This window comes from Gorilla gorilla, chromosome 4, assembly GCF_029281585.2.
Source record: "Gorilla gorilla gorilla isolate KB3781 chromosome 4, NHGRI_mGorGor1-v2.1_pri, whole genome shotgun sequence".
Taxonomy (NCBI): domain Eukaryota; kingdom Metazoa; phylum Chordata; class Mammalia; order Primates; family Hominidae; genus Gorilla; species Gorilla gorilla.
The window spans coordinates 122,835,528-122,848,531 of NC_073228.2; the positions used below are offsets into that span (position 1 = coordinate 122,835,528).

The window sequence follows — 13,004 nt, forward strand, 5'->3', positions numbered from 1 at the left end:
CCACAGGTACAAAGAGGAGCTGGTACCATTCCTTCTGAAACTATTTCAAATAATAGAAAAAGAGGGACTCCTTCCTAACTCAGTTTATGAGGCCAGCATCATTCTGATACCAAAACCTGGCAGAGATGCAACAAAAAAAGAACATTTCAGGCCAATATCCCTGATGAACATCAATGAGAAAATCCTCAATAAAATACTGGGAAACTGAATACAGTAGCACATCAAAAAGGTTATCCACCATGATCAAGTCAGCTTCATACCTGGGATGCAAGGCTGGTTCAACATATGCAAATCAATAAATGTAATCCATCACATAAACAGAACCAATGACAAAAACCACATGATTATCTCAAAAAATGCACAAAAAGCCTTTGATAAAATTCAACACCATTTCATGCTAAAACTGTCAATAAACTAGGTATTGATGGAACATATCTCAAAATAATAAGAGCTATTTATGACAAACCCACAACCAATATCATACTGAATGGGCAAAAGCTGGAATCATTTCCTTTGAAGACCGGCACAAGACAAGGATCCCCTCTCTCACCGCTGCTATTCAAAACAGTATTGGAAGTTCTGGTCAGAGCAATCAGGCAAGAGAAAGAAAGAAAGGGTATTCAAATAGGAAGAGAGGAAGTCAAATTGTATCTGTTTGCAGATGACATGATTGTATATTTAGAAAACCCCATTGTCTCAGCCCAAAATCTCCTTAAGCTGATCAGCAACTTCAGCAAAGTCTCAGGATATAAAATCAATGTGCAAAAATCACAAGCATTCCTATGTACCAACAACAGGCAAGCAGACAGCCAAATCATGAATGAACTCCCATTCGCAATTGCTACAAAGAGAATAAAATCCCTAGATATAGAGCTAACAAGGGAAGTGAAGGACCTCTTTAAGGAGAACTACAAACCACTGCTCAAGGAAATCAGAGAGGACACAAACAAATGGGAAAACATTCCATGCTCACGGACAGGAAGAATCAATATTGTGAAAATGGCCATACTGCCCAATTTATAGATTCAATGCTATTCCAATTAAACTACCATTAACATTCTTCACAGTATTAGGAAAAACTATTTTAAAATTCATATGGAACCAAAAAAGAACCCAAATAGCCAAGACAATCCTAAGGAAAAGAACAAAACTGGAGAGGCATTACACTACCTGACTTCAAACTATACTACAAGGCTACAGTAATTAAAACAGCATGGTACTGGTACAAAACCAGACACATAGACCAGTGGAACAGAACAGAGAACTCAGAAACAAGACTACACACCTACAACCATCTGATCTTCTACAAGCCTGACAAAAACAAGCAATGGGGAAAGGATTCCCTGCTTTTATTTTTTAACTTTTTTTTAAGTGGTGTTGGGAGAACGGGCTAACCATATGCAGCAGAAAGTTGAAACTGGACCTCTTCCTTACACCTTATACAAAAACTAACTCAAGATGAATTAAAGACGTAAATGTAAAACCCAAAACTAGAAAAACCCTAGAAGAAAATCCAGGCAATACCGTTCAGGACGTTGGCACGGGTCAAGATCTCATGACAAAAACACCAAAAGCAATTTTGCAACAAAAGCAAAAATTGATAAATGGGATCTAATTAAACTAAAGACCTCTGCACACCAAAAGAAACTATCATCAGAGTGAACAGACAACCTACAGAATGGGAGAAAAACTTGGCAATCTACCCATCTGACAAAGGTCTAATATCCAGAGTCCACAAGGAATTTTAAATAAATATATCAGAAAAAAACCAACAACCCCACTAAGAAGTGGGCAAAGGACATGAACAGACACTTCTCAAAAGAAGACATTCATGTGGCCAACAAACATAAGAAAAAAAGCTCAACATCACTGATTATGGAAATCCATATCAAAACCACAGTGAGATACCATCTCATGCCAGTCAGAATGGTGACTATTAAAAAGTCAAGAAATGGCCAGGCACGGTGGCTCACACCTGTAATCCCAGCACTTCAGGAGGCCAAGGAGGGTGGATCACTTGAGGTCAGGAGTTAGAGATCAGCCTGGGCAATATGGTGAAACCCCATCTCCAACAAAAATTAAAAAATTAGCTGGGCATGGTGGTGCACACGTGTAGTCCCAGCTACCTAGGAGGCTGAAGCAGGAGGAATGCTTGAGCCGGGAAGACAGAGGTTGTAGTGAGCCAAGATCACATCACTGCGCTCCAGCCTGGGTTACACAGTGGGACTCCATCTCAAAAAATAAAAAATAGAGGCCAGGCGCGGTGGCTCACGCCTATAATCCCAGCACTTTGGGAGGCCAAGGCGGGCAGATCACAAGGTCAGGAGATCAAGACCATCCTGGCTAACATGGTGAAACCCCATCTCTGCTAAAAATACAAAAAATTAGCCAGGCATGGTGGCGGGCACCTGTAGTCCCAGCTACTCGGGAGGCTGAGGCAGGAGAATGGTGTGAACCCAGGAGGCAGAGCTTGCAGTGAGCAAAGATTGCACCACTGCACTCCAGCCTGGGCGACAGAGCAAGAGTCCATCCCCAAAAAAATAAATAAATAAATAATAAAAAATAAATAAAAGGTCAAAAAACAACAGATGCTGATAAGGTTGTGGAGAAAAAAAGAACACTTTTATACTATTGGTGGAAGTGTAAATTAGTTCAACCATTGTGGAAGACAATGGGGCAATTCCTCAAACATCTAGAAGCAGAAATACCATGTGACCTAGTAGTCCCATTACTGGGTATATTACCAAAGGAATATAAATCATTCTATTATAAAGATATATGCACGCGTATATTCACTGCAGCACAATTCACAATAGCAAAGACATGGAATCAATCCACATGCCCATCAATAATAGACTGGATATAGAAAACGTGGCATACATCATAGAATACTATGCAGCCATAAGGAATGAGATCATGTCCTTTGCAGGGACATGGATGAAGCTGGATACTTTATCCTCAGCAAACTAATGCAGGAACAGACAACCAAACACCGCATGTTCTCACTTATAAGTGGGAGCTGAACAATGAGAACACACAGACACAACGTGGGGAATAACACACATTGGGGCCTGTCAGGAGGGCAGGGGGTGGGAGACCATCAGGAAGAATAGCTAATGGATGCTGGGCTTAATACCTAGGGGATGGGTTGATCTGTGCAGCAAACCACCATGGCACATGTTACCTATGTAACAAACCTGCCCATCCTGCACATGTACCCTAGAACTTAAAAGTTGAAAAGAAAAATAGTACTGTACCAATGTTCATTTCTTCATTTTGGTAACTGAACTTTGGAGGTAATTCTCCATGGGTCTCTTACATTTCTGTATGTTTTGTGACTGAGACAATAACCTTTTGTTCTGAACTATCTTTTCAAAGGTATCTACATGGTGAACAGCCTTGAAAGACAGATAAGGTCTCCCTCTGGAAAAAGAGCAGGTTTACTTGCAACCCATTATAAAAAATCCAGGAACACACTAAGTTCAAGGTCCTTCAGCCAGGACGCAAATCCAGTGTGTGCACAGCATCTACCAAATTATCTCTGAAATCCCTGTAGAGCTTGGAGTGGGAGGGGACAACAAAAGAAACAACACAAACATGAAGCTCATACTCCCTGTTGTGCCTTGAGTAATAAAGTCCCTTGTCTTTGGCCCAGGAATTTCATGTCTTTTGCCAGTGTCCATGAAACTGTGACAGGCTAACTTGTCCACTTGCAATTCGCCAGCCAAAAGGACTTGAATAGACATTTTTCCAAAGAAGATATGCAAATGGCCAAAAAGCACATGAGAAGATGTTCAACATTATTAGTCAGCAAAATACAAATCAAAACCACAATGAAATATCACTTCATGCCTCCTAAGATCGGCATAATAAAATGGATAATAGTAAGTGTTGGCAGGAATGTGGAAAAAACAGAAAGCTCATACACTGCTGGTGGGAATGTAGGTGGTGCAGCTACTGTGGAAAATAGCTTGACAGTTCCTCAAAAAGTTAAACATAAAACCATATGACCCAGCAATTCCACTCCTAGATAGTAATGGCAAAAACCACAATTACTTTTGCACCAACCTAAAATATATATTTTTAAAAAAAACTGAGAGCAGGAACTAGAACAGATTATTTGTATACCAATGTTCATTGCATCATTATTGACAATAGCCAAAAGGTAAAAACAACCCAAGCATTCATCAACAGATGAATGGATAATAGATCAACAAAATGTGGTTATACACATAAAATTCAGCCATAGAATTAAGTGAAATTTTCATTCATTTGCTACAACATGGATGGACCTTGTAAACATTATACTCGGTGAAATTAGCCAGACACAGATAGACAAATATATGATTCCACTTAAATCTAGAATAAGTAAATTCATAGAAACAAAAAGTAGAATAGAGGTTACCAGGGTCTCAGGGGAGGGAAAAATAGGAAATTACAGTGGAATGGACAGAGTTTATGTTGGGATAATGAAAAGGTTTGGGGTTTATACCATTTATATCGTGGTGATGGCTACACAACATTATATATTTAATATCACTAAACTGTACACTTAAATGATTAAAATGATAAATATTATGTTATGTAAATGTTACCACAATTTTTGAAAAAAGAATTAGACTGCCAAATAACTTGTCTACATAAACAAACAGATCAGAGACATTTCTATCAGGTCAATTTCTCTACCCTTTGCAAGGTCAACAGGCTCAATACATACCTTTTCAACTAGGTTTCCAATAGTGAAAAATGAAAAACAAGTAAACAAACAATAAACTCAGCAGAAAAAAAAAATCCAACCCCTCCCTCTCTCTAAGAGATGGGGTCTTACTCTGTCACCCAGGCAAGAGCACAGTGGCACCTTCTTACCTTACTGCAGCCTCGAACTCCTGGGCTCAAGTGATCCTCCCACCTCAGCCTCCCCGAATCTGCCTTTCTAACATAAAAGTGAAAAGCCAGCAATAGAAATGAGAATCTCATCACAGACAGACAAAGAATTCAGGAGATACAGGCTTGACTTTAAGAAATACAATAATTTAAAAATTGCTTATCTCAAAATAATTAAGAATACCCATGGCCAAAGGTAAAGGAAAAGAATCTTTAGATTAGAAGAAGGCAGAGAAACACCTCATGTAAATACTTACTACATGCAAGAAAAACAAATGCAGTCATACTGTTCATTATGATGTGGTGTAGCAATAATTCATTATTATGTGGTGTAGCAATAAAAATATGAAAGCTAAAGCAGCTCTGCCTCTTATTAGTCATCTGACCTAAAGAGTCTATAAAAGAGAATAACACTATTTAAATCATAAGGTTGTCTCATGTATTAAACAAAAATGTAAAAGTGCTTTGTAGCCTGTGAACTCTTTTTAAGTGATACCAAATTTTAGGCTAGACTATTTCTGAATACATTATCTGACTACATAAGCACTAATAGAAACTATGAATTATTAATTTTGGGAAAATGAACTCAAGGAATTAATGTGCTTTTACAGTCTTTGAAGAAAACTTCTACCTATCGGAGGGTAAAAATATAATTCCTATTTTTCCTAGGGAAAATAAATCAAACACTTAGAAAGCTCTAATGTGGTTTTTAAAACTGGCCATTCCTCTTTGGAGACTTAATTAAGGTTATGAAAAAATTCCCTCTTGACATATATCATTGCTCAACTTTGGACATACAATTAGCCTGCACAATGATTTGTAAATCAGTTAGCTTTCCACATATATTATGAATAAACTATTTCAATGAATAAACATATTTTCTATACTAACAGGAAAGACCAAACTAATATAATAATTTTCTCTTGAGAATATATCTTTGATATATACAAAAATTAAACTTCAGAATACCCAAATTTTTACCCTAAAAATTATCAATAATCTAGCTGATTTTAAATTTACCAAAATACTTTGTTTTCTTTTTTTTTTTTTTTTTTTGAGACGGAGTTTCACTCTGTCGCCGAGGCTGGAGTGCAGTGGAGCAATCTTGGCTCACTGCAACCTCCGCCTCCCAAGTTCAAGCGATTCTCCTGCCTCAGCCTCCCAAGTAGCTGGGATTACAGGCACTCACCACCACGCCCAGCTAATTTTCGTATTTTTAGTAGAGACAGGGTTTCACCATGTTGGTCAGGCTGGTCTCGATCTCCTCTGACCTTGTGATCCATCCACCTCAGCCTCCCAAAGTGCTGGGACTACAGGCATGAGTCACTGTGCCTGGCCCAAAATAGTTTATTTTCTAAGTGCTGATACTGATTCAACAGTTTCAGTTATTCTACATTAACTACCCTAGGAATTACCACTTTTCACTTTTCCCACCAAATTTGAAGACTGATTTACCAGTTGCTCAGTCAGACAACCACAGTGATGTACAGGAGACCCAGAATCAAAACATAAATGCCTATGGGGGGCCAGCAGTTAACCACAAATGAGTTAAGCAGGAACGACTGGGAGCTACAGTGACCTGGAGAGATCATGCCCAATATACGGGCACAGCCAGTAATACTGAGCTTAACCAACTGCTGCTCAGGAAGGTGGTCTCTGAAGCTGTCAGATCTTCCCACTGTCACAAAAGCCAGAAATCTGGATTTTTATATAAAACATCTTGATTTTGAACTATTAGCAACTAATTTAAAAGCTGATAAAACACAGTTCAAAGCAAAACATCTGTAGAGTGCCAGTTTGTGGCTCGTGCATTCTTCTTAAACACCTGCACTCTTCCCTTCTCTCTCTCCTTTCCCCATTTTATCTCTCTCTCTCTCTCATGATGTTCCCCCCATCACTTTTTCCTCCAGAATATCCAAGTCTAAAGAATAAGGAAAAGGTAATGATATGTGGAATTAAAAAGCCAGAGAAAATACTAAAACTCAGCATCCTGTTACTAAGTTAAAAAGTCTGAAAATCTTGCAGACTTAGTGATGCCATTTCAACTGGTGATAATACCTACTGTGCAAACAAAATCTTAACGCTTCTTCAGCAAGGAGCCTGGAGTGAGATCAAGTACTTGCATGAGCTAGGGCACCAAGTGGACGGGAGCTAGAGACCCAATTCTGCTACTTGCCTGTTACCTGTACTTCCTCATCATTTAAAAGCAAACAGTAGCTGGGCGAGGTGGCTCTCACCTGTAATCCCAGTACCTTGGGAGGCTGAAGCAGGTGGCTCACCTGAGGTCAGGAGTTCGAGACCAGCCTGACCAACAGGGCAGAAAACCTGCTTCTACTAAGAATACAAAACCTAGGCTGGGCGCAGTGGCTCACGCCTGTAATCCCAGCACTTTGGGAGGCCAAGGCAGGCGGATCACCTGAGGTCGGAAGCTCGAGACCAGCCTGACCAACATGGAGAAGCCCCATCTCTACTAAAAATACAAAATTAGTCAGGCGTGGTGGTGGTGCATGCCTGTAATCCCAGCTACTCAAGAGGCTGAGGCAGGAGGATCGCTTGAACCTGGCTGGCAGAGGTTGCGGTCAGCCAAGATCACGCCATTGCACTGCAGCCTGGGCAACAAGAGCAAAACTCCATCGCAAAAAAAAAATACAAAACTTAGCCAGGCGTGGTGGCAGGCACCTGTAGTCCCAGCTACTCTGGAGGCTGAAGCAGGAGAATGGTTTGAACCTGGGAGGCAGAGGTTGCAGTGAGCCGAGATTGCGCCACCGCAATCCAGCCTGGGTGACAGAGCAAGACTCCGTTTCAAAAAAAAAAAAAAAAAAAAAGCAGCAATCTAAAAGTTTGTTACAAGAACTAAATAAAATATTATATATAAAATATCTAGGCCTAGTATGTGCCTGGCAGATGGCTGGTGTTTAGTAAATGGGTGTTAAATACATAGATATGGTTTATTATAATTCTTACAGCTTGTTACTTTTGAAAAGAAAACACTGGAGAGACAAAAACTTCCATCTCAGGGTCTATCTGATTCAGTTTGTGTGCATGCTCCCCCTGCTGTTTTTTCCCTTAAACAGGTTTTAAAACATGCTGTTTTTAGACATTATTCCATTATTCCTATGACCAATGATTTGCAAGTGGTTTATGACTCATCCTCAAATGCATAGCAGTAACTACAGAAGATATAAAAGTATAATTAAGATGCCTAAAATATTTCTGGAATGAGGCCCTAATTCTTCCCAATCAAGCTTGTACCCTTTTATCACCATCCAGTTGCTTTTTTTATAAAATAAAAAAGTATAAATTATACAGCAAAAGTCACATACAAAAGTCAAACTTGTCACCACCTTTCAAATATAAAAATATTACAGTGGCTGGCTTGTTGGGTTATAGAGCATTAGGCCCAAACTCCCTGACATAGTTTATTTTGCCCTTCCTGGGGCAACCACCACTAATCTCTGCAGCCTCGTCTCTCATCACTCCCTCCCTTCTCCCAAACTCCCCAAATACACTATATATTCTATACACTAAACTCTCGTACATACTGTTTCCTCAACCAGAGCTCACTTTTTCCTCCCTCAAGCCCTCTCCTCAGCCAGTCTCTTCCCTAATTAATCCTAAATATTAGAATCCAGATTAAATATTTCGTTATGTCCTTCAGTCTCAGCTTACATGTCACTTCCAAGATTTCCCAGATCTTTTCCTCATCTCCACCATACAAACTTAGGGTTAGGAGCACCTTTTTATATGTTCCTATAACACCTTACATATACCCATCTAAGAAAGAAGCTGATAGTATAGAATTCAACAAGAAAAAGACCACATGCTTATGTGCATTTATATATATATATATACACACACACATATATACATACATATACACACGTACATTACACTTTATTTCCTAACAAAATTAAAGACTCTAGTAAAATCTCAGAAGCACTACTTGGTGAACATGCATCCTTTTGCCTTCTGACTCTTACTCCACGACGGCCTAATTTCGAAGACTGCCAAAGGATATCAAACACATATAAAAAGTGTTTAAATCTTTCCACTCTGATGTCATATAATTTAAATAAGATTGTTTAAACTAGCAAAATGATTTTAACCTGAACAAAGTTATTTTACAAACATTTTTACTTTGAAAAATTCAGAAAACACTTTTTGCTGTTTTCTTCAGAGCTTCAAAAATTTGATGTGGTTCATTACCTATAATTTGAAAAAACTGCCCTACATCATAGGATTTTTAATCTGAGGGCTCCCCATTTAAATAGATATGCCACTTTCCACTAGATCCTGATCTTCAGGAGAACTGAAGTCATCTCTTTTTCATCTTTGTATTTCATAGCCTATCACACTGTCTGGAAGTAGGGTCTCCAAAAATATTTGTTGAACAACTGAATTTTACCAAGTAGTTCAACAAATCTTTTGTGCACCTACCATGTCCCATGACCCTCAGCCTTCTTACGTTATCTCAAATAATGCTAATGATACATACTCTGGGGAGATCAGGCAAGGTTTTGTCTTTATCTGAAAAAAAATAATTATATACGTTTGGGAATGGGGGATAGGAAAGGTATTCTAAGAGGTAAATGGAATAAAGGCAGGTTTTGTAAACAAGACATACATAAAGGACAGAATACATTTATAGAATCTATATCTTGCAATAATAAATTACAAGTTTGGGATCTTTTAAAGAATATTCCACTCATGTTTAAGATATGTTATATTACTAATGAGCAAGATTCTGCTGAAAAGTTAAACTGAGTTTGCACTTCCTGAGCAAAGCTAATTTCTGGAACTCCCCTAGGCTGTGACATTTGTAGTAATGTGTTCAGAGAAATGAATACAGTTTAAGTAAATAGCCAAATAACTGTGACTCAATGATCAATCAAATCTAAGAATGCATTTTTAAAACTATTTTAAGCATAAATGTAAAGAAGTTCACCCAGGGTACTAGTAGAACTCTAATAGCATAATGAAATAAAATATAAAAAGCCATCAATTCATTTATATTTTATTGACAACACCTAAATATTCTCCATAATTCTAGAATTATATTCTACCTAATTAAAGCAAATAAAATGCATAGCAAGAGGGAGGAGAGCTTTTCACAGGTAGCAAATTTCACCAGAAATAAGCAAAGCGTAGAATTATACTCTACCTAATTAAAGCAAATAAAATGCATAGCAAGAGGGAGGACAGCTTTTCACAGGTAGCAAATTTCACCAGAAATAAGCAAAGTGCAGAAATGTTGGGGAAAATTGTAATCCTAAGGTATTAACTAAACGTAACTGAAAAAAAGATTAAATTCAGCAAGCCATTTTTTTTAAAAAAGCATCATAAAATAAATCTCTGCTAAACAGATTTTTAACTATATATTTATAATAAACAATTCTGAACAGACGAAAAACTAAATAAAGCTAGCACAGTAATTTAGCCTTTGATTTATATTTGAAACACTTTTCCTCCAGTATCCTATTGAGACCCCTCCAAACATTTTCAAATGCTTCCCCAACCCCCTCAGACGACTTGTTTAAATTAATTGTATTCACAAACCCCTATGTTCAAATTCACAGTCCCTTCTAATCACAAATTTTCCATCCTCCTCAGAGGTTTACTGAGCGTCAACTATACATAGTACATTTAGAAAATATAAAAATATTCTACATTCAAGATCCTTTCCTCTGAAGTCTTACAATCCAGCCCTAGGAAAAGGTCAAACCTAGGAAAAGGTCAAAATGTCCAAAGTATGATACTCCAAGTATTCAAGCAGTAAAGACCTTCAACCATATTCAGTCCTTCTGTTCCCCTTCTTGGAATGCTTTTCCCCTGGCTGGATTCTTCTCATCTTTCAAATCTCAGAGATAGTTCATGACACCATTGAGCTATTTTCTACAGTAGCAACCCATTCCTTTCCTTTCACTGCTTTTTTCCCAGTTTCTAATTACATATTTGATTGCTTGTTTGCTGGTTTATTATCCGTATCCAGTAAGAGAATACTCTACAAAAACATGAATTCCACTGCATTGTCAGTGATTACCAAAGCACTCAATAAACACCTGATAAATCAGTGCACAGGTCTGGTGTTCCGAAGAAAGGTCTGAGCTAGACACACTGGGATATAGATGATAATTTACCATGAAAACTGATTTTATAAATTATCAGTGGGACGTATGTAGGGTTTGAAGAGAACCTAGAATGAAGACCTGAAAAGGCCCTATATTTAGAGTTCTGGTAGGATAGGTAAAGGAGACTGTCTCTCCTCCAATCCACTTTATGCTTTTTAACTGTGATATAACTATGCCACTTAAGTATGACTGTGTAACTATTTTACAAGTATTATCGTCATCACCCCTTACTTCCCCTATTGGACGCTTAAGTTTCTTGGAAACAGAACTGAGTCTGCTCATCCCATGATACGCTCAGCATATTGCAGGAAGTAAGGTTAGATAATCATGAACCTGGAAAAAGGGCTTCTTACTAGGTAGCTGTGCCTGGCATTTCCGAGATTTCCAACGTGCACCCGCCAACTCCGCCGCCCTAATCGCAGAGCTGCCCGAGCCGCCGACTCCCCGGCAGGGGGCGCCGCACCCTCCTCCGAAGGCCGCTGCCGGCTGCAGTCCCCGCCCCCAGCCCCGCGGTCACCTGCAGCGGGTGCACTCGGGCCTCCGCTCGGCCGGCTCCACCGGCAGCTCCCACAGCCCGTCCGCACTATCGTCGTCCGCCTCTGCGCCCAGGGCAGCCGCCGCCGGCACTGCGCCGCCCTCACGCCGCTCCTTGTCGTTCGGCGTCTGAGAGCTTGAGGCCCCAGAAGGCCGCGCAACGGGCTCCTGGAATGTTCGCGCCTCTTTCTGCGACTCCATGGCGGACACTCCGGTCAGGCCGTGGCATTGAAGCTCGGCTGCCGCCGGGGGGCGCCACACGCTGTAGAAACCGGCCCGCGCCGCGTAGCGCCGTGCACGCACGCCACGTACGGGGGGCGGGTCTCCGAAGCCCAGGCTGGAGGTCCCACCCTGCCGCTGGGAAGGAACGAACCCATTGGTCCGTGCCCAGTGGGACAGTTCACCTAGAACTGGGTAGGCAAGTGTGGGCAGTGTTGGAGTGCTGGTGAGGTTAAGTAGCGTCATTGGGAGAGGTAAGGGAAACCTCACCGAGAGCACCCCAGTACCAAGCCCGAATTTAACCCCTTTAAAAGTTAAAATAAAATGGAATTCTCCATTTTCCTCCTTGGGATGGCAGTTTAAGAATTTGCAGGATTTCCACGCGTGCATGCATCGCAGGTGCGGCAGCTGATGCACTTATTATTTAAAGGCCAACAAAGGAGAGGTTATATCCACTGGAAACTACTCACAGCTGGTCCGTTTCCTGATGTGAATTTCCTGCTCTTCTATGTCTTGTGCTAATAAGACATCAAGCACGCTATTTTACACTGGACACCAGATATTTGTTAAATTAGATTTTTAGATCGTCCCGGATCAGAAAGCAATAGGAGAGCTGGCCCGGCGTACCAATAGGTTTTATGTATGAGGAAACAAGCCCTAGAAAGGTAACGTTGCCCAGGTATTTAACAACTACTGGATACAGCGGTATATAGCACAGCAGCTGTTTTTTAAAAGCCAAAAAGAAATCTATGTTAGAATGAAGGCAGAAATACTATTTACCCAAAATGGGTGTCGAATTCCTTTTATTTATTAATGCTTTGTGTTACTTCCAGCAATACACAACATTTAAACAGAATTAAGCTTGGTTTTCATCAATCATGTGAATTAAGTTTAGGAATCACAGTTGTCTTAACTCTATAGTTTAATAGATTAAATGTGAGGCAAAGTAGACAACACAGTAATAGAGCAAATACTGTATTTCTTAAAATGTTTATTTCACATTAGATTTTTCAGTCATCTTAAAATCAAGTTTGTGAATAAAATACCTTGCTGTTTTCAACTATCCTACGTTCTTTCCCCCCGGAAACAGCACCTCTCTTTTCCTTTGGAGCGTCTTATGTGAGGGATAGAAAAAGGCTGAAACACCCACCTGGTGATGGACGTAGAGTGGGAGAAAGAACTAGCAATTATGCCATTTGCAATTGGTGGATAAACAAAATCCAGAAACTGTAGGAAAGG

At 39.8% G+C, this 13,004-nt stretch overlaps 1 protein-coding gene across 7 annotated transcripts in view; it reads right to left on the minus strand.

Annotated features, from left to right (window-relative positions):
* DTWD2 (DTW domain containing 2) overlaps positions 1–11,851 on the minus strand; it is a 158,401-nt gene extending 146,550 nt beyond the window's left edge. For 2 of the 7 annotated variants that reach the window (XM_055387252.2, XM_055387251.2), the window contains exon 1: positions 11,530–11,802. In XM_055387252.2, the coding sequence (XP_055243227.1) occupies positions 11,530–11,747 (218 nt within the window). In that variant the 5' untranslated portion in view covers positions 11,748–11,802. Of the gene's footprint in view, positions 1–11,365; positions 11,486–11,529 lie in introns of those variants that run through there. The other 5 variants (XM_019026188.4, XM_055387249.2, XM_055387248.2 and 2 more) reach the window with 5 other exon arrangements.
* Between the last annotated feature and the right edge of the window lie 1,153 nt (positions 11,852–13,004).